General features: G+C 42.3%; 1 protein-coding gene across 3 annotated transcripts in view; it reads right to left on the reverse strand.

Annotated features, from left to right (window-relative positions):
* Positions 1-4,205: 4,205 nt before the first annotated feature.
* The window catches only part of zhx2a (zinc fingers and homeoboxes 2a), an 87,778-nt gene continuing 69,166 nt past the window's right edge, over positions 4,206-22,817 (reverse strand). For all 3 annotated transcript variants that reach the window (XM_068032554.1, XM_068032553.1, XM_068032552.1), the window contains 2 exons: positions 12,238-15,058; positions 4,206-4,946 (listed from right to left, as the gene is read on the reverse strand). In XM_068032554.1, the coding sequence (XP_067888655.1) occupies positions 12,243-14,879 (2,637 nt within the window). In that variant the 5' untranslated portion in view covers positions 14,880-15,058 and the 3' untranslated portion in view covers positions 4,206-4,946; positions 12,238-12,242. The remainder of the gene's footprint in view (positions 4,947-12,237; positions 15,059-22,817) is intronic.

Below are 22,817 nucleotides of genomic sequence, written 5' to 3' on the forward strand. Positions count from 1 at the left end.
AGCTACCCGAACCCAGCCAAACAGATTCAGATATAAAAGCAAAATACTGTGGATGCTGGAAGACCTGCTGAGTATTTCCAGCATTTCTTGTTTTCAAACAGATTTGGAACTTACTAAGGACAAAGTGCAGGAGGGGAACACAGATGCTTCACAGGGACTAACATACAATCACCCATTATCATCCTAGAGATAAGAATTATCAATGTGCCAGAACCTGAACTATTAAACCCATGTGTTGTGGAAACAGCAGTTAAGGGGTTAAAGTCTGTCAACAGTGCAATTTTCAAACAGCCAGGAACAATGCAGTCATGGAAATTTGCATATTACAAGCCTTGGAACAAAAAAAAAGCAGGAAATGGTTGGGGGAAAAAAAAAGCACACCAAACTTGCTAAACAGAAGGTTTCCCTGGGACAAAACTTCAATGCTTAAAAAGGATATTCAATTATAATTGTGCCTCATCCAAAGAAAGTTGTAAAACCCCAACTTGAACAAGAAATGGCTGTTCGAGACAGTACCAGCTGCAGCACTTGCAAAATTGAGGTGTGGATGTCAAGTGTGCAGTGGTGTGACCCCTTATACCTGCTTACTTTCTAAATTAAAAAAAACAAACATAACAATGAAATCCAAGGAATTTCATTTTTTCCCTTTTTGGGGAGGTGTTATGCTTATGTTACATGCAGCGATTGAAAATACAAGAACCCAAACTGAAGAGTTATGAAAATTGACTTTTCCTTTAAAAAGTGTACAATGTACTGAAAGATGGCTGAAGGTCAAACCAGTATAATCAAACTGTCTTGCAAGAACAAAAGGATAAATTACAAGTTAAGAGGTATCAATTACACCCATCCTGAATCCATCAGAAGACATTTTTGAATTAAATAGGATCTTGTGAAACAAAACAAAGTGTGAAGTAGCCACATCCTGGGTTTATTGTAGGTCACCACAGGGATGGAGCTCTTCGTCCCCCCACAGAGGCACCATTTTGACCTTAAAAGGAGAGGGGAGGGGAAAAAAAACCCAGGACAAACATCATGAAAGCCTGTCCAGCCGACAGCTGGGAAAAACCCAGCTTCAAAGGCAAAAGTGCCCTGCTGTGAATTCTACACTTTAACTTGTGCAGCAGAGAACTGAAGGTGATCCCCCATCTCTAGATTGGAGTCCCAGATATCAGAGAAATCTACAAAACCCAGGCCTGCAACTTTAAAAGAGCAACTGACCTCTGAGAAGATTCAACAGGTTTACTGTGAACCCCGAAAATCTAAAATAAAAGCAAAATACTGCGGATGTTGGAAATCTGAAATAAAAACACACTTGCTGCCAGACCTGCTGAGTGGGTCCAGCATTTCTTGTTTTTATTTCAGATTTCCAGCACTCGGAAATCTACCTCACTTCAAATCACTTACCCCTCTTTTCCTCTCTATCTCGTGTGTGTGTGTGTGTGTGTGTGTGTGTGTACGAGCGCGCACGCGCAGTGGTTGTGACCAGTTTAGGAGTGAATATTGCTCAATAAATAATCTTAGGTTTTCTTGTAGGTTTAAAACAGGTCGCTGTCTGTTTACTTGACAAATAAAACACAAAGGGGTTAAAAACTCTAGTAACAAAAATACTTGCTGTTGTCAGTTGGGAGTTGAACAGTGGGAACCACCCACACTCCTTGCCACTTGGCTGTAACACAACACTACAAAGAGCAAACAAACCTATACTCCAGATAACAACTTGCCAAGGCTCCTTCAAAAATACCTCCTGATGCCGCGACCTCGACCACCTAGAAGGACAGGGCAGCAGCTGAATCGGAACATCACCACCTGCAAATTCTCCTCCAAGTCACACACCACCTTGACTTGGAACTATACCACCATCCCTTCATCATCACTGGGCCAAAATCCTGGAACTCCCTCCCTAATGGCGTGGTGGGTGTAGCTACACCACATGAACTGCAGCGGTTCAAGAATGCAGCTCGCCACCACCTTCTCAAGGGCAATGAGGGATGGGAAATAATTGCTGCCGCTGCCAGTGATGCCCACATCCAGTGAATGATTATAAAGAAAAATTAACAGCACTCTCAAGAATCATCGTCTGTGCTTACTTCAACACAGGCTATTTGATGCCAATTATGCTAAATTGCGAGTGGTTTTGTGCTCTGAACATAAACTACAAGGAGCTAGGTTAAGTCTGCTCAAAGAGTTCCACAAAGTGACATGCTTCCAGTTCTGAGGAAGTAGTTAAGTTACTATGGCGTGATTAACAGAAGTGCGTACAAGTGTTTATTCCATCAGTTAATGCTGAGTTTAGTAAACACAAGCTAAACAGAAGTAAAATCAAAGCATTCCAAAGGCAGAGTGGTATTTCAGGACATTAACAAGAAAACATATTTTATTCTTACCTATCACTGAGGTTAATAAAGTGGCATTATTTCTGTAACGACCAACCCATCCCCCAGCTTTCTGCCCCTCCATCCACCCATTTCACCCAATAATTAATTTGTAAATCATTTTTCTGGTTAGCAATTGCCTTGTTAAATGCAATTATTTGATATGAGTCTTAAGTTTAGTTTAAGTTTAGAGATACAGCACTGAAACAGGCCCGTCAGCCCACCGAGTCTGTGCCGATCATCAACCACCCATTTATACTAATCCTACATTAATCCCATATTCCTACCATATCCCCACCTGTCCCTATATTTCCTGACCACCTACCTATACTAGGGGCAATTGCTAATGGCCAATTTACCTACCAACCTGCAAGTCTTTGGTATGTGGGAGGAAACCGGAGCACCCGGAGGAAACCCACGCAGACACAGGGAGAACTTACAAACTCCACACAGGCAGTACCCAGAATTGAACCCGGGTCACTGGAGCTGTGAGGCTGTGGTGCTTTATTTACAATTAAACTTGAATGATTATGAAGTGGATACCATCGAGCTACAGTTTTTGTTTTGGTACAAATTTAACGCAGTAAGTCAGCGCAGTGATTAATCTTCTGCAAAATTCCTTTTTTCGAGCAAAATTATGTTTTAAAACAATGCTTCACAACAGCAAAGTGTCTAGAAAAAGTTCACATACGGTAATTCTGGAAAACAAAATTCGGATGAGAATTTCTAAGACACCTGAAGAGAGTAAAGAGATGATTATTAAACTTTCCAGTGCTGGCTTGGTTTTGCAACTTTTCACTATTGTGATAGTGCGGTACATTTAAATGCTGGAAAAAACTGGATTTTATACCACGAAATATAACCTACCTGGAGAAATAAAAGCGACACATTCACTTCGAAAAATCACAATGTGACATGGAAGCATGCAAAATAGTTAATGAGCACTATTTAAAAATCTGTATGGTACTACAACCTACATGATAAGAGCAGTTTGGGATCCTAGCAATGAGCTGCAATGAAAATGCAACTATATACCCAGCTCTTCGACTCAATGCCATTCATCCGATTTCACCCGATGCCTTTAATAACAAATTTAAAGCTGCATTATCCCTTTTCCAATGATCTGCATTTATTTACCCCGCCAGCCCAATTTTTAATAACAAACCACAATGTGTTTCTTTTGTAGTTCCAATTTTAACACCATTCTCTGAACAAAATAAAACAGAATCTAACCTCGTTCACCAGGGAACCTAGTAACAGGAGGAGGCCATTCAGCCCTTTGAGCCTGTTCCACCATTCAATGAGATCATAGCTGATCTGTGACTTAATTCCATTTACCTGCCTTTGCCTCATATCCCTTAATACCTTTAGTTAACAAAAATCTAATCAATCTCAGATTTAAAATTAGCAATTGATCTAGCATCCTTTACGTGAACAAGTGTCCCCCAATTTCACTTTTGGACAATGGCCCCTGAAACAGATACTTTCTGCAGGGTAAGAATAGATCTCAATTGTGATGATTTTCTCCTCTCAACGTTGGGCCCGATTTTAACTCTCTGCAAGTGGGTGGGTTTTGAATGAGTTAAAATCTCGCCCAATATGTCACTATGGCTTGGGTGAGAACTGGTAAAACCCAGACAGTAATAGAAGCCGAATCTGAAATCTGGGTCTAGATGTGAACTTAGACCCTTTGGAGTCCAGTGCTCCACAACCACAGTTGTCCAGTCACCTAAGCCTATCTGTGGAATTTGACTCAGAAACAGGGCTATAATCTGAACTCTATTCCATTATTTGCTACGTTTTGTAAAATAATTACAAAAGTTCAAACTGGGGACAACACTTTTTATTTTTTTGAATATGTAATCTTGCAAAAGATAGGAGGAAACAAGTTACTGCAACTTCAATTATGTTAGCATACTGACATAAATAAGTCAATATTCCACATCTCTAGCTGACTCTAGGCTGGCTAGAGCAGTTCGCATTACAATACAAAATGTAGCCTCTTACAATGTCAAGCTTCAATAATGTGCTTGTTAAAATATCTTTTCCTGCCATTTTGTACATCAAGACCTAAAGATGTTACTGGACTTGAACATGATTTTCCTTATTCAGTATCTCAGCCCTCTGGCTAGGAGTTCGGATTATTTTTTGTAAAGTAGTGAATGTAAAAGATGTCAAATGAAGAGAGTCTGGTAGTGGTTGCTAAATCTAAAACCAATGGGGACTATAAGGGTACACCCTGATCTGCAAAGTTTAACTCTCACCAATTATAAATGTAATAAAATTCCTAAATTGTACAAATCTGTTCAAAAACAGAAAAAATTATTTACAAAGACCCTTTTGATTGCAGTAGTAAAACTTTGGCACTATGGATATAACTGAATCTCTCGCTCTCGGAAAGATGCTTGCACAGGAAGTCAGTCCTTCATTCTGTCTCCAAGTTTGCTGTCTCACACAATATAGAGTCAGAGCCACAGTTCTCAATTACTTTCTTTGCCGTCGCAGAGAACAGAAATTATAGTTTTCTTTAGACAGATGTTGCTATGTGCATCAGTACTTTTCTCATTTGGTTTCCTATGAAGGCGAAACAAACAAATGTTACGTGCTTAAAAAAGACAAATCGTACAACAAACAGTCATGCTATCTGCAAATCATTAGTGCCAGATAGTTGCAATGAGTTTTCACTCCTCCCCCAGCCCTGGCAGCCCATTTTTCATAGTGTTTCCTGATTTTATCTCAGGTTTGGGGCAAACAAGTCAGAAACCAACGTTTATTATCCTCATCTTAGTCTTTGGCTTGAGGGCAACATTGAGAATCTTGTGCGGAAATGACAAAGTCATGTCGGGGAACGGTGAATGTAGGAATTAAAAAGATGAGCAAAAATGCACTTTTTTTTTTGGAGGGGTGTGAAAGGAGAATCTCCCTCTCAACTGTAATCAATCGTCAGCAATGACAATTTGCATTTGTAGAGTTCCTTTAAACAGAGACTTATCCCATGGTGCTTCACAAAGATGTAAATTAGCAAAAGAAAATCCTCAATGTATAAAACCATTTTGTCTTGCAAACACTAAAGAATGAAGCAACGTCAATGGAATAATGTGATGGCAATGAGATGTTAAAGGGAGCAACATCACTAGAAGGACAGCAGTGGTTGAAAAAGTTGACCTCGCACTGCCATCTCACCAACTAGGGATGGACAATATTTGCATTTCCAAGTGCAAAAGAAAATATCAGTGATAGATGAAACAGGCAATTGAAGTGTTGGCAACTAGTATGTGGAGGATAGCACAATTTGTCCTCCCTTCTGTTTGCTACTTTGCCCCATTTTCTTCTTCCTCCTTTTGAAGATGCTTACTTCTGCAGAGGGTATGGTTCCATAGGCGATACTAGCCTTTGACTGCCTCACACAAATGGCCATTTCTGAACCTGTACACTGAGTGCCAGGAGGCTCTTGGACCCTCAAGATCGGGGCATCACAACAAAGCACAACCCTGTCCTTGCCTGCCATCCTTACACATGCACTTTCCAGGTAAAGTTAACTGAAAGCATTCATGAACAGGAACCAGTCCCCACCAAAGCTGGAAGCACAAAGCTCTTAGACGCATTTAAGGGGAAGCTAGACAAATACTAGAGAGAGAAAGGAATAGAAGGTTATATTGATAGGGCGAGATGAAATAGGGTGGGAGAAGGATTGTGTGGGGCATGAACAACACAAACCTGTTGGGCTCAATGGTATGTTTCTGTGCTGTAATTTCTATGTAATTGTTCGCCGCAAGAACAGAACCATTCCAAGAATCATCACTCTTCAAAGGAGACATTCCTTTGTGTGACAGGATTGCACCTTTCCACTATTAATATCTATCCAAGAGTTTTACATAAGAGGGTGGACTGCTTTTATTGTGTGTTTGGAACAGCAACACAATATTAAAAATTAAACATTTAAAACTGCCACTCATAGACTTGAAAGGTACAAAAGGGTCCAAGATCATCACTGAGCTGTACTGTGTCATATCAGATAAACTTTAAGGCCTTGAATTTTAAAGATCCCCCTCCATCCAAGAAACCAATACCACAACACAACTTATACATGGGAGGAAAGTCTGAGAGAAAAGTTGCAGCTGGTGTTATTTTTCTGTTCTTAATTCCTTTTCTCACCAATTCTTGAGAAAGAGCATTGTATGTATGGGGAGGTCCTACCCAAGGAGGAAATATGGAAAGCCAAGGAGTACCTGTGAAGGAGGGGAGAAAGTACCTAAACAAAAAGACTTGCATTTATATAGCACCTTTCATGACCACAGGACATTCCAAAGCACTTTACAGACAATGAGGCACTTTCTGAAGTGTATTCTCTATTGTAATGTAGGACAAACAACAGCCAATTTGTTTGCATATGGCAAGCTCCTACTAACAGCAATATGATAATGACCAGATAATCTGATTTTGTGATGCTGATTGAGGAATAAATATTGGCCAGGACACACTGGGGGAGAACTCCGCTGTTCCTCTTCAAAATAGTGCCATCCACCTGAGAGGGAAGATGGGGCCTCAGTTTAACATCTCATCTGAAAGCACTCGTTAGCCCACAACTTGAGTATTGCATCCAGTTCTGGTCACCACACTTTAGGAAGGATGTGAGGGTCCTTGAGGGGTTGTAGAGATTTACCAGAATGGTTCTAGGGACGAGGGATTTTATCTACATGGTTAGGCTGAAGAAGCTGGGGTTGTTCTCCTTGAAGCAAAGGAGATTGAGGGGAGATTTGATAGAGGTCAACAAAATTATGACAGGCTCATATAAGGTAGACAAGAACCGTTCCCATTAGCTGATGGCACAAGGACTAGGCGATACAGACTTAAGGTTTTGGGCAAGAGATACAGGGGGGATATGAGGAAGAACATTTTTATGCAGCAAGTGGTAATGATATGGAACCTGCTGCCTACGAGGGTGGTGGAAGCAAAGGCAATTGATGATTTCAAAAGGAAATTGGATGGGTACTTGAAGGAAATAAATTTGTAGGGCTACGGGAATAGAGCGGGGAATGGGACTTATTGGATTCGCTAGGGACAGCTGGCATAGACTCAATGGGCTGAATGGCCTTCTTCTGTCCTGTAGATGACTCTGATTCTGACAGTGCAGCACCCTCTCAGTACTGCACTGGAGTGCCAACCTAGACATTTGTTCACCCAGAGGGTGGTTGGAATCTGGAACACATTGCCTAAAGAGGTGGTAGAGACAGGAACCCTCACAACATTTAAGAAGTATTTAGATGAGCACTTGAAACGCCATAGCATACAAGGCTAAGGGCCAAGTGCTGGAAAATGGGATTAGAATAGTTAGGTGCTTGATGGCCAGCATGGAGACGATGGGTCGAAGGGCCTGTTTCTGTGCTGTATAACACTATGACTCTATTTGTGCTCAAGTCTCTGGAGCAGGTCTTGAACCCTCAACCTCCTGACTCAGATGCGAGTGATACCCACGAAGCCAAGGCTGACACTTGGTTTCCTGCCGTACAATGAACAATCATTTTCAAACAGAATGCTCAGGACACGAACACTGTTGCAAGGTTTACACAAGTGGACACAAATAAAGTGTCATATCATAAGACAGAAAATGTAAAATGTATTTATGCAGCACAATGCCAAGAGCCTAAATGGTTTTTAAAGGCATAACAATACTATCGTGGAGTCTTAGGAAGATATCACTGGCACAAAACAGGGCAAAGCACTGATCAATCTGAAGCTATATTGACAGTTAGCACAGAATAACAGCAAACTAAAATAATGGAGAGCAATCTGCTCTAGAGCAATGTCTGTGCGTGGAGTGCAGGCAGGACAATGATGCATGGAATCTGGTCTTGCAAGCCAACGCCACATTCATCACAAACTCATCAGTCAAAGAAAATGCTTGACGATGTTGAAGGCATTATTCTGTGATAACAGAAAAATAATTGAATTTTTGTCCTTAAAGAGAGAATCATTGCAAGGTCCATAGCCCATTTTCCAACAGAACAACTCATTCAACATGAGCACTTAATTTTCTGTCTTTTTCATAAGTGGCTTGATGGCAATTTGTTTTCTGGTAACACTCCTCAGAAGTGGCTTCGGACATATGTTAAAGGTGCTATATAAGTGCAAATTGTTGTTTTTGAGTTGAGGTATGCCAGAAATTATCAGCACAGATCATGAATATGTGATTACACTTAAAAAAAAACTTCAGATTGCATGCATTGGAGAAACGTGCTCCATTCAGCATCATTACGAGACTGCCAAAATACATCATCTTGAGGTGTCGTTCAGCCTGCAAAGTGAGGAGACCTTCAACCTCAGTCTTGCATGGATCTAACCCACTGCGGCATGTCTTAATCTGTTTAGTAAACAAAGTGTTTGCCTTTTTCTTCAGCAACTCATGTTTAAGGAATACTCTTCTGATTTTAAAGATGATATTGGAGATTTGTAACAGACTAAAACAGATTACAATCTGTTTCTCTCCACCGGTAGGAAGGTCTATAACCAGAGGACGCAGATTTAAGGTGATTGGCAAAAGAAACAGAAGCAACATGGGGAAACTGGAAGAGTATAGAAAGTGCAGGGGTGAAGTAAAAAAGGAAATTAGGAAAGCAAAGAGAGGACATGAAAAATTATTGGCAGGTAAAATCAAGGAAAACCCAAAGATGTTTTATCAGTACATTAACAGCAAGAGGATAACTAAGGAAAGGGTAGGGCCCATCACAGATGTACAAGGGAACTTAGACGTGGATGCAGAAGATGCGGACAGGGTTAAGTTTTTTGTCTCGGTCTTCACAAAGAAGAGGGATGATGCAGACATTGTAGTAATAGAGGAGTGTGAAATATTAGATACAATAAGCATAATGAAAGAGGAAGTTCTAGAGGATCGGACATCCTTGAAAGTGGATAAAGTGCCAGGGCCGTATGGATTGTATCCCAGGTTGTTAAAGGAAATCAAGGAGGAAATGGCAGATGCTCTGAGGATCATCTTCAAATCCTCACTAGATACGGGCGAGGTACCAGAGGATTGGAGGTCTGTGAATGTTGTACCATTGTTTAAAAAGGGTGCAAGGGATAGACCAAATAATTATAGGCCAGTCAGTCTACCCTCAGTGGTGGGTAAATTATTAGAATCAATTCTGACACACAGAATAAACTGCCACTTAGAAAGGCACGGATTAATCAGGGATCGTCAGCATGGATTTGTAAAGGGAAGGTCGTGTCTTACTAACTTGATTGCATTTTTTGAGGAAGTAACAGGAGGATTGATGAAAGTAGTGCAGTGGATGTGGTCTACATGGATTTTAGTAAAGCATTTGACAAGGTTCCACATGGCAGACTGGTCAGAAAAATAAAAGCCCATGAGATACAGGGGAACGTGGCAAGTCGGATCCAGAATTGGCTCGGGGACAGGAAACAAAGGGTAGTGGTCGACGGATGTTTTTGTGAATGGAAAGCTGTTTCCAGTGGTGTTCCACAGGGGTCAGTGTTGGGACCCTTGCTGTTTGTGGTATATATTAATGATTTGGACTTAAATGTGGGAGGCATCATTGGGAAATTTACAGATGACACAAAAATTGGCCGTGTAGTTGATAGTGAAGAGGATAGCTGTAGACTCCAGAATGATATCAATTGTTTGGTTGAGTGAGCAGAAAAGTGGCAAATGGAGAAGTGTGAGGTAATACATTTTGAGAAGACAAACAAAGCGAGGGAACACACAATAAACAGGAGGATATTGAGAGGGGTAGAAGAAGTGAGAGAGCTTGGAGTGCATGTCCACAGGTCCCTGAAGGTGGCAGGACAGGTAGATAGAGTAGTGAAGAAGGCATATGGAATGCTTTCCTTTATTGGCCGGGATACTGAATACAAAAGCAGGGATGTAATGCTGGAACTGTACAAAATGTTGGTTAGGCCACAGCTAGAGTACTGCTTACAGTTCTGGTCACCACATTACAGAAAGGACACAATTGCGGCAGAGAGAATACAGACAAGATTTACAAGAATGTTGCCAGTGCTTGAAAGTTGCAGCTATGAGGAAAGATTGGATCAGCTAGGATTGTTTTCCTTAGAACAGAGGAGGCTGAGGGGTGACTTAATTGAGGTGTACAAAATTATGAGGGGCCCAGATAGAGTAGACAGGAAGGACCTGTTTCCCCTGGCAGAGAGGTCAATTACCAGGGGGCACAGATTTAAGGTTATTTAAGGATCAAAGGGGACATGAAGAAAAAGTTTTTCACCCAGAGGGTGGTGGGTGTCTGGAATTCACTGCCCGGATCAGTGGCGGAGGCAGAAACCCTCAACTCATTTAAAAGGTACCTAGACATGCACCTGAAGTGCTGTAACCTGCGAGGCTATGGACCAGGTGCTGGAAGGTGGGATTAGATTGCGCGGCTAGTTTTTTCAGTCAGCGCAGACACAATGGGCTGAATGGCCTCCTTTCTGTACTGTAACCTTTCTATGGTTCTAAACACAGCGGGTTATGATGACCCGAATTGTGCTGCCTGAAAAGGCGGTGGAAGTAGATTCAATAGTAACTTTCAACAGGGAATTGGATAAATACATGAAGGTAGAATTTTACAGGGCTATGGGGGAAAAGAGGAGGAGTGGGACAAATTGGATAGATCTCCCAAAGAGCTGTTGCAGGCACGATGGGCTGAATGGCCTTCTTTTGAGCTGTATGATTGCGATATTGATTATTTTGGTAATATATGCCAGTGCAGCGCTGAAGAGTTAAAAAGATCAGCCAAGGCATACATACCATTTATTTCAATAGTGCTTTATGAAGGTCTACTATCTACAATGCCGGAGCATCAAACCCTCGACCACAGAATGTCACTCTACCAAAAGATTCTGTTTTTAGTTTTAACTGATATTCATACACTGGCTTCACTCTGCCAAATCAAGGGAAAATGCTGAAAAAAAACTGAGCTGGACCCTTTCCTAGGTCACCAAAATACGCTGTCTGGTAAAAAGCAAATAGTATGTAAGCCTTTATTAAAAAGGGATTGGAGTATAAGAGTAATAAAGTCTGACTACAATTATATTGGTTTTGGTGAGTCCACACCTGGAGTACTGTGTCCAAACTTTGGTCTTTATACCTCGGGAAGGACATACTTGTCTTAGAGGGAGTGTGACAAAGGTTCACTAGACTGATGCCTGGGATGAGGAGTTTGTCCTACAAGGAGAGATTGAGTGAAATGGGCCTACATTCCTTAGAGTTTAGAAGAATGAGAGGTGATCACATGAATCATAAAATATTCTTAAGGGGCTTGACAGGGTTGATGCTGGATATTTCCCCTGACTGGATAGTCTAAAACTAGGGGTCACAGTCAACATACCCCTCTAGTGCGTGGATGATTTGTTTAAGTGTGTGAGCCCTTTAAATTTTTTTGCATGGCCGCACATGCTGTTCAATTAACGGGGTCGACTTGTGCGTGGCTAGCGGAGGGAACTTGAGTTGCTGTGCAGTTTCGAGGGAACACTGTCACAGTCTCAGAATAAGGAGTCTGCCATTTAGGATTGAGATGAGGACAAATGTCTTCACTCAAAGGGTTGTGAACCTTTGGAATTCTCTAGATGCTGTGGATGCTCAGTCGCTGAGTATATTCAAGAAAAAGAGCAATAGATTCCTGGGCACTAAGGGAAATGGGGATTGTGTGGGAAAATGAAGTTGAGTTGGAAGATCAACCATGATCATATTGAATGGTGAAGCAGGTTCGTAGGGCCAAACAGCCTATTCCAACTCCTATTCCTTATGTTACTCACAGCAGCTTTCGCACACGTATAGTCTCAACACACAATTCTAATGAAGAAATTAAATACACTTGAGTGGTGGCAGATGGGAAATAATGAAGTCCTTTACCTTAGCTATATTGTGGAATTTTCAGCAGACATACTTTCAGAATCCAGTTCATTAAACTCAGTTGAGCCACATTGTGATGTGTGTGCCCAGTTGCCTGTGAATTCAGAGACGACATATTCATCTCTCTCACTGATGTCCTCTACCTCACCCCACTCCTCATCCTCGTCGCTATATTGGCCGTCTCTGCTATTGCTCTCTGATGTGTCCATGGCATCTTCCGTTTGCTTTTCTGCAAACCAGTCCCTGACCTGTTCATAGCTCATGTTGGACTTTGAAACCAATTCATCTAGGTCTTCCTCCCTTAGCTGTCTGTGCCGTAAATAATACTGTAATAGGACAGTTTTACCAGCCCGGCTGTGTGTGGAATGCCCGATTCCACTCCAAACGCTGGCTGCTTTATGTCCTCTGCTGCTTCCTCTTCGCTCATTGCCATTGAGGTTATTCTGGCCGTTGTGACTTTCCGTATTTGCTCTTTGGTACTGGTCAAGCCATTTTAAGTTGCCATTTTTAATTGCATATCTGTTGTCACCAAACCAACGTACAATGTCATTTCTCGGCAGTCCACTTTGCACTGCTAAACTGTCATATTGCTCTACTGTTGGCCACTGCGTGCGCACAAATGCACTCTTTAGGATGTGCAGCTGTTCCTGACTTTTCTTATGAGTCTTGTCAATTGGACTGGTAGTTTTAATATGCTGCATTCCTGTGTTTGGTGGAGGGGTTCCAGGCTTGGCTGGATAATTTGGACCTGAATGGGAGGTTTTTGTGTGGCTATTGTCAGCTATTTCTTGCACTTCTAATTTTATATTTTCTGGTTTCACATCTGGATTCAGTGGCAATTTCCTTGTTTCTAGAATCCCTCCTTCTAGCGAGTCTCTCAGTTTTCTCCGCTCAGAGAACCAGGCATCAATCTCCCTCCTGGTTAGCTTGGACTCTGCCCGTAGTCTTTCTTTCTCCTCGTCTGTTGGAAAGGAACTATACTGGAAGCTCTCCTCGAGCACCTTCAGCTGGTCCATACTTTTCTCTTTGAATTTCTGTGGTGCAAGATCAGAAAAATTATTCCATCCAGATTTCCGATTTGCGTGGCCTCCTAAAGGAGGATCCTGGGGGATAGTGACCACGATTTCAGTTGAAGCATGACTGGAATGGCCCTTTTGTGTTCGATAACGGTTATCACTGAACCACTTCTTAATTTCTGCCCTGGACAGTTTAGTGACCTGCATGAGCCGGAAAACTTCTTCATCATCGGGGAACTGGCTGATGGCAAAGCTGGCTTTCAGTTCTGCCATTTGCTCCTTTGTCTTCTTACGACTCGTGTTTACATCGGTGGCCCCCGGAGAAAACACAACTGAATTCCCCTGTGATGCAAGCTGGCAAACCTGGACAACATTTGCACGTTTTGGCTCTGCAGCTACTTGCGAGGGTGGCAAACTCCGCTTCTGAGACTGGGCTTGACTTGCAGTAGCAGCTACAGTCAACGTGATGGGGGAACAAGACACCGTTGACCCATTTGTAACTTGTGTCCATACGATACCTGTCTGACCAACTAACTGGCATGGCACTCCCGTCTGGATAACCTGCTGTGTAGTGCCTTTTGAAGACGGCATCTGCGCTGGTACAACAGTGATTGTTGGCGTCTGAATGGTGCCATTAAACATCATTTTCCTGGCCTCTTCCACTTCCTCAGGAGCCCAACTGATGCCATGTTTAAGTCGCTGCGTTGAGAACCACATTTTAATTTGTTCTTCCGGATGCTTTGAGACAGCTGTCAACCAAGATAGTTCTGCTTGTGTAGGGTAGGGGAATTTATTAAATGAACCTATTAGGCTTTTGTTAACATCCATAGCAGCGTTATATTTAGAGCCATGCATGGGAATCATGACTTTGGGTATGAGATTGATGTTTGGTGGTGGCTGTATAGATGGCATCACGTGAGGTACTCCATCCTTAATCACAGTTTCTGGAATAAGCAACCCACCATTGGCATTGTGGATAAGGTCACCGCTGTTCCCTTCTGTCTTGCTTTCTTGTGTAGTATTATATTCATCTTTCACTCGTGGCAATACATTTATTCTTTTACCATCTACTTTGCTTTTGATCATTTTCATGATTGGAGTTTTACTTATTGAGATTCCCGCTGGAGGAGTTTCCTCTCTATCTGCAATCCCACTGTTAGTGGGATCATCAATAGTTTGTTCAAGGATAGTCTGATTATTGCGCTTTATCAACTTCAACTTGAAGTTGTTTTCTCCTTGATGATGTCGGCTATTATGATCAGTAAAGGTGTCATACCTTTTTGTTGTAAAGTTACAAACCGCACAGACATAAAATGGATTGAGGATAACATTTGGATGTATCGTATCAACATGTTCTGTAAACTCATTCAAGTCCTGTGATTCAAAGGTGCAGTATTTACATTCATAGCCTCCTTCTAGTTTCTTGGTCTGTTGATTGTCTAAGGCAGTTTTCTCTAAAACCTGATCTCCCTCACTTATCCCATTACCTGCTGGCCAGCTTTCATCAGACAACTGGTGCGGAGACCCGTCGCCCAAATTTCCATCCATCTCCAAATCTGGGTCCTGCTCCAAGACATCTGTGGCACGTACCATGCAAGGAGTTGTTGACTTCCGTTTGCTAGCCATGAGTGGTTTGATTATTGGAGCAGCAGTTGGCTAAGGGCCTTCTTGAAACCTTAGTGGACCAGTTGCCTCTTTAGGGAAGTGTGCCCAATACTACTTCAAATTGCAGCAACTCAGATTTTACTGATTACCATCAGCTCCAGCTAGCAGCTTTCTTGGCCCACATCACCAGAGAATTTTACCTGTAATACAGAATAGGCGATTGAGTGTTTTTTTCTAAAAATTAAACAAAATACCTGTACAGTACTGAAAAATAGATTAGAAAGGCCCTATTAATATGCCTAGTGACACCAGTCCTAGTGAGTGAAAAGTTACTTGTTTATTAGGACCATCCGAATTCCTCAAGACATAACGTAGGCAGTAACCTTGATTCGCTTCATTCTACTTCTGGTGAATTTGTATTCATTAAACTGAAGGTCAGCGTTGAGGAATGGAACACATACTGCCACATGGCTATATTAAGCAGTCACGGGATACAGTGGGAGATAGGTGCAGAGTTATGAATCCTGTACACTTAACCTGCTGTTACAGAGAGGAGATGATAGGGATGGTTTCCTCTTTTTCGCCTCTCAACTGACCGAAGATAGCAGGTTTTAACCCGAGCATTTTAATGGCCGACAAATGGACAAATGCCATGTTTTCTCATAAGTTTAAAAGATAAATGTTTATTATACAACACCCGAAAATATATGTAACTTCACCCATTCTCTCACACATACAGATACAGGCACACAAGAAAAAATAGAGATTAAACGATAACATGCGTTAGGTCTGATTATTTTAAAAAGAAAGAGTTTGCTGTAAAACTTGCTTTATCCCCCAGGACGAAGACTTGAAACGGTGCAGGCCTGTAATCTTTCCCCTTGTTAACTGAAGACAGACTTTGGAGGTTCAACAGGACAGATGCACTGTTGCAGACTTTTGTTTCATCTCAGTCACAGTTCAACGGTTCGATTTCTCAGGTGGGGAGTTAAAGGCCAACTCCAGTTTCTGCCGACATATAGTTTAAAGATGGTGATCTTAGGCAGGCTCCTTCCTCTTTGCTGGAATAGATGGAATTATCGCTTTTGAGCTACTAACTGAATTAAAACCAACAGTGATTCTGCTCCGATTGTTTCAGAGCTTGTGCTCCTGCCACCGTCGCCAGCCACAATCCTTTCTCCTGATTGGTCAGTTTGAATCCGAGCTGCTTTGACACACCTCAAGTTTTGTTTCATAAGTTCATTATATAGTTCATTTTTCCTTGCACGAGAGTGACATCTCCCCGTAAAAGAGAAAAAATGAAATTCCTTGGTATTTAATTTTTTTTTTTTTTAGAAAGAAGGAAAGTAAGAACACACGATAGCAGACATCTTCATGCATTCATTCACTTGCATTCCTCAGGGTCACTGTCGCTAGACTTTACAGGTTACTGGTGGCACGTTGTCTGTTTAAGTTCTGGACAGAGCGTCCACAATGACATTGTTCTTCCCAGTTATGTGTGTGATTTTTAAGTTAAACGGCTGGAGAAGTAAACTCCATCTGAACAGCCTGATGTTAACTTTGAATCTAGGAAAGTTAGTGGGTTGTGGTCAGTGTATATTAAAATTTCCCTGTGTTCAATATTAACACAGGGCTCAAAATTGTGAAGGGCTAACAGACGTCCTAAAGCTTCCTTTTCTATGGCGGAATATTTCCGCTGATGTTTAATTAATGTTTTGGAAAAATTGTCAATCAGTGTCTCAATACTCGAGTCACTTTCCTGGCGTAAGACAGCTCCTACTCCCACATCGCTCGTGTCAATAGCCACCTTAAAGAATCTGTTAAAGTTTGGTGCTGCTAATACTGGTTCATTTGTTAGAACAGCCTTCGATTTCCCGAAAGCCACCTGGCATAGTTCTTTAATAGATCAGTCAATGGTGCAGCTGGTGTGCTGAAATTAGGAAGACATTTTCTATAGAAACCGCATATCCCCAGGAATTGCATCATCTCTCTCTTGGCCTTGGGAACGGGGAAATCCATCAGGGCTTGTACTTTTGCTGCCCTTGGCAGCACCCGACCTTGGCCTACATGTCCCAAGGAGGTCACTTTGGCCTTAGCGAACTTGCTTTTAGCTAAATTTGCCATTAGGTTAGCATTTCGTAGACCTTGGAATAATGCCCTTAAATGGTTTAGGTGGTCTACCCGGGTGTCACTGTCCACCAGGAGGTCATAAAAGGTAGATGATACAATTGCCTAAGCCAGCCACAACTTAATTCATCAATCTTTGAAAGGTTGCTGGGGCGTTCTTTAAACCGAATGGCATGACTTTGCATCGGAATAGACCATCTGGCATTACAAAAGCTGAGATTTCCTTAGCTTGGGTGGTCATGGGAACTTAGGAGCAAGAGGAGGCCATTCAGCCCATCAAGCCTGCTCCGCCATTCAATACGATCATCGCTGATCATCCACTTCAATGCCTTTTTCCCACACTATCCCCATATCCCCTTATGTCATTTGTATTTAGAAATCTGTCAATCTCTGCTTTAAACATACTCAATGACTGAGCTTCCACAGCCCTCTGGGATAGAGAATTGCAAGATTCACAACCCTCTGAGTAAAGAAATTTCTCCTCATCTCAGTCCTAAGTGGCTTCCCCCTTATTTTGAAATTCTGTCCCCTGGTTCTAGACTCCCCACCAGAGGAAGCATCTTAGCTGCATCTACCCTGTCTAACCCTATAAGTATTTTGTAGGTTTCAATGAGATCGCCTCTCATTCTTCGAAACTCTAGAGAATACAGGCCCAGTTTCTCCAATCTCTCTTCATAGGACTGTCCCACCATCCTAGGAACAAGTCTGGTGAACCCTCGTTGCACTCCCTCTATAATATCCTTCCTAAGGTAAGGGGACCAGAACTGCACACAGTACTCCAGGTGCGGTCTAACCAAGGTTCTATACAATTGAAGCAAGACTTCACTGCTCTTGTACTCAAATCCTCTTGCAATAAGTATAACATACCATTAGCCTTCCTAATTGCTTGCAGCACCTGCATGTTAGCTTTCAGTGACTTATTGACAAGGACACCCAGGTCCCTTTGTACATCTACACTTTCTAATCGCTTACCATTTAAGAAATACTCTGTACGTCTGTTCCTCCTACCAAAACGGATAACCTTATTTTTCCACATTATTTTCCATCTGCCACGTTCTTGCCCACTCACTAAGTCTGTCCACATCCCCTTGAAACCGCTTTGCATCTTCCTCACAACACACATTCCTTAGTTTTGTGTCATCTGCAAGCTTGGAAATATTACATTTGGTCCCCACATCCAAATCTTTGATATATATTATGAACAGCAGAGGCCCAAGTACTGATCCTTGCGGTACCCCACTAGTCACAGCCTGTCAACGCGAGAATGACCCGTTTATTCCTACACTCCATTTTCTGCCCGTTAACCAATCCTTAATCCATGCCAGTATATCACCTTCTATCCCATGTGCTTTAAATTTTGTTAACCAACCTCCTGTGGGAGACTGTCAAAAGCCTTCTGAAAATCCAAGTATACTATGTCCCCTTTATCAGTTCCGTTAGTAACATCCTCAAAAAACTTCAACAGGTTCGTCAAACATGATTTTCCATTCATAAATCCATGTTGACTATGTACAATCAGATTATTATCCAAGTGTCCATTTATCACATCCTTTAGAATAGATTCTAACATTTTCCTTACTACTGATGTAAGTCTAACAGGTCTCGCTCCCTCCCTTCTTAAACAGTGGGGTGACATTTGCTACCTTCCAATCTGTAGGAATCTACAGAATTTTGGAAGATGATTACCAATGCATCCACTATCTCCACAGCTAGCTCTTTCAACACTCTGGGATATAGAATATCAGGTCTTGGGGACTTATCAACCTTCAGCCCCATTAATTTCTCCAATACAACCTTAATATTAATTTCCTTCAATTCCTCATTCTCCCTAGTCCCTTGGATCTCTAATTCTGGGAGTTTTCTTGTATCTTCCTCAGTGAAGGCAGGCACAAAGTAATCATTTAGTCTGTCTGCCATTTCTCTGTTCCCCATTATAAGTTCTCCTGACACTGCCTGTAATGGATCCACATTTGTCAGCCAAACGTTTCCTTTTTACCTACCTATAGAAACTTTTACAGTCCATTTTTATGTTTTTTGCTAGTTTACATTCATATTCTATTCTCCCTTTATCAGTTTCTTCGTTCTCCTTTGTTGTATTCTAAAATCCTCCCAATCCTCAGCTTTATTACTATTTCTGGCATCTCTATAGGCCTTTTCTTTTAATCTTATACAATCCTTAACTTTCTTTGTTATCCACAGTTGACTGCCTTTACTTTTGGGGTTTTTGTGCCTTGAAGAAATGTATAGTTGCTGTAAACTATGTAATAATTCTTTGAAGACTATCCATTGCCTATGCACCATCATACCTTTTAATGTATTGTCCCAATCCACCTCAGCCAATTTGCCCCTCATATCTTCATAATTTCCTTTGTTCAAATTTAACACCCTGGCTTCAGATTGAACGATCTCACTTTCAAACATAATGTAAAATTCTATCAGATTATGGTCACGCATCCCTAAAGGTCCTTTTACAACAAGATAAATTAGTCCTCTCTCATTATATAATACAAGATCTAAAATAGCCTGTTCTCTAGTCGGTTCCTCAACATACTGCTCTAGAAAACCATCCCTAACACATTCCAGAAACTCGCCCTCCACAACATTAGTGCTCACTAGGTTTACCCAGTATATGTGCAGATTGAAGTCACCCATAATTACTGCATTACCTATGCTATATGCTACATGCTTCTCTAATCTCCTGATTAATACCATGCCCCACACAACCACGACTGTTTGGTGGCCTTTAAACAACTTCTACCAATGTTTGCTGCCCCTTGCTGTTTCTTAGTTCCACCCAAACAGATTCCACATTTTGTTCTTCCGATCGGAGATCCTCCCTTACTAATGTGTTGATCCCGTCCCTTAATATCAGCGCAACACCACGTCCTTTTCCTTTTTTCCTCTCCTTCCTAAATGTCAAAATATCCTTGAATATTCAGTTCCCAGTCTTGGTCACTCTATAACCACGTTTCCGTAATGGCAATTGGGTCATACCCATTTACCTCTATTTCTGCCTTTAAATCATCCATCTTGTTGCGAGTGCTGCATGCATTCAGGTAGAATGCCCTTAACCTTGTCGTCTTGACATTATTCTGCATTCTAAGCCTAGTTGATGCTCGCCTTTCTTTTGGCTGTCTTCTAATGCAGCTTGCTACTTTTCTACCTCCTGTTACCAGCTTTAGTTCCTTCCAATTTGAGCTACACCTCAGGTTCCCACCCCCTGACAAGCTAGTTTAAAGCTTCCCCAACAGCACTAGCAAATCTCCCTGCGAGGAGGTTAGTTCCGGTCCTGTTAAGGTGTAGCTCATCCATCTTGTACAGCTCCCACCTGCCCCAGAACTGGTCTCAATGCCTCAGAAATCTGATGCCCTCCCTCCTACACCAATTCTCCAGCCATGTGTTCAATCGATCAATCCTCCTATTCCTATACTCACTAGCCCTTGGCACTGGGAGTAATCCTAAGATTACTGCTCTGGAGGTCCTGCTTTTTAATTTCCTTCCTAACTCCCTAAAATCTGCTTTCAGGACCTCATCCCTCTTCCTACCTATGTGATGGTACCAATGTGGACCATGGCCTCTGGCTGTTCACCCTCCCCCAGAAGGATGTCCTGCTGCCGCTCTATGACATCTTGCACCAGGAAGGCAACATACCATCCTAGAATCACGTTTACTGCTGCAGAAACGCCCGTCTTATCCCTTGACTGTCGAATCCCCCACCACTGTTGCTCTTCCACGCTTCTTCCTCCCCTCCTGTGCTGCTGAGCGACCAGCGGTGCTACTGACTTTGCTCTGGCTGCACTCCCCTGAGGAACCAACGCCCTCATCAGTATCAAAAATGGAAAAGCCAGTTAGTAAGCAAGATAGACTTAGGGGACTCCTGCACTGCCTGCCTGGCAGTCACCCATTCCCTCTCCGCCTGCATGTTCCTAACCTGCGGTGTGATTACCTCCCTGAACATGCTATCCACGTAGTCCTCTGCCTCATGGATTCACAACAGTGACTCCAGCCGCCTTGACAGTACCCTTTTAATAAATCGATTTGACTAATGTAAGCCGAGTTACCTACTCAGTCAATATATGCAGGGTATCGGGTGTAAATCTGAGGATTTTAGCTGTTCAATGCTGAGGCTATGCATAAGCTCCTGGAATACCCGATCCTTGATCTGATCAGATCTCTTTAGGCAGTCCATAGTGGGTGAAAAATTGGGTCAGCTCCTTGACCATGCCTTTTACTGTGATTTTTCTTGGGGTATGGCCTCTGGGAATCGGGTGGCCATATCCATGATTGTTAAGAGATATTGAAAAATGGTCCTAGTTTGAGGTAAAGATTCCAATCTACCAGAACCCTGCTAAGGACTCTTCGAAAGCATGTATGGGTATTAGTGGAGTGGGCTTGATTGCAGGCTGTGGTTTCTCAACAACCTGGCAGGTATGGCAGGTCCTAGAAAACTTAACCACACCTTGGTGGAGATGAGGCCAATAAAGTGCTGGCTTATCTGGGCCTGGATCTTTCGGATATCCACATGCCCAACCACTGGGATTTCGTGAACAATCCTCAAGATTTCCCTATGATATTTGGTGGTTGGGCGGGGGTGTGGGTGGGAGGGAATTAAAATTTGGTGGAACACTGTCCACTCCTCCTCTGTAGTTCACTGAGGAGGTCTCCACTTTTTTTTTAAGTAATTGCATTCGGGAACCTCTTCTGCCTCAGCCTCAGAACAGGCAGTCTGCACTATTCTCGAGTCAGGGACTGCCTGCTGAGCCTCAATCAAGGAGGATCTGCTGAACACCTCCTTCTCCTCTTCTAAATCTCTGATAAAGGTTTCAGCCAGCCAGACCTCTGAGTCATCTGTCCGAATTACTGGCTCAGCTCTCTAGCAGAGCTTGCTTAGCCATAGACCTGGTCACTGCAGAGTCAGGGAATATCCCAGGAACTTTCTCCTGTAACTGTTCTGTCTCCCTGGCCTCATTTGGCTTGTCTAAGACTACTGGGAGAGGCTATCACTCTAACCCCAGCCAAATCATTGCCAAACAGCAAATCTACTCCAGGCACAGGCAGACGAGGGGCAATCCCTACCGTAACTGGTCCAGAGACTAGGTTACACCGTAAGTGGACCCAATATAGGGGTATGGACATGTACAAGGTTCTAACTTCAGAGATCTCATCCAGCAATCGAAAGCCATATGTTTAACTCGCTCAAACTCCAGGAAGGTTTGAGCAGGCCTTTTTCAAGTATCTCTGAATTTTTGTCAGTATGCCTCAAGGCTAGCATGTAGGCGTTTAAAATAGCAGTTTTAATTTGCTCATAATCTAAAGAGCTTTCCTCTGATAACAAGTTTCACAGGCTCTTTCCACTAATTTGCCTTGTAAAAGGAGGGTCCAAAACCCTTTTGGCCACTTTAACCCGACAGCAATTTTCTAAAAAGAGATAAAGTCTGATTCCATTCATTAAATTTTGTCATGAATCGTGAGTGTCTCTTAAAATCAAAGCTTTGCTCCGAATTGGGTTGTTATTTGAATTGCTTGTGGCACCCCACTTTGCAATTTCAGTCTTTCCTTCTTTAACTCAAACTGCCTTGCCTCACTCTCCCTTTGCATTTGAAACTCGAATTCCATATTTTGCATTGTAATTTCTGTCTCCATTTGAATTCTAGCCAAGGCTACTTTGTCAGTCTCAGGTTCCATGCCTGTTTCTTCTGATTCTGAGTCCATGCCAAAAATAATTAGCTCGAGTTTTGAGGAGCTTGGGCTTTCTTGCTTTTGGCCTTAAAGTTACTCCCACCTGGTCAACTACAGCTTTTAGTTCCTCAACATTTAATGCATCCCAATATA

The sequence above is a fragment of the Heterodontus francisci genome, chromosome 5 (genome assembly GCF_036365525.1).
Source record: "Heterodontus francisci isolate sHetFra1 chromosome 5, sHetFra1.hap1, whole genome shotgun sequence".
NCBI lineage: Eukaryota > Metazoa > Chordata > Chondrichthyes > Heterodontiformes > Heterodontidae > Heterodontus > Heterodontus francisci.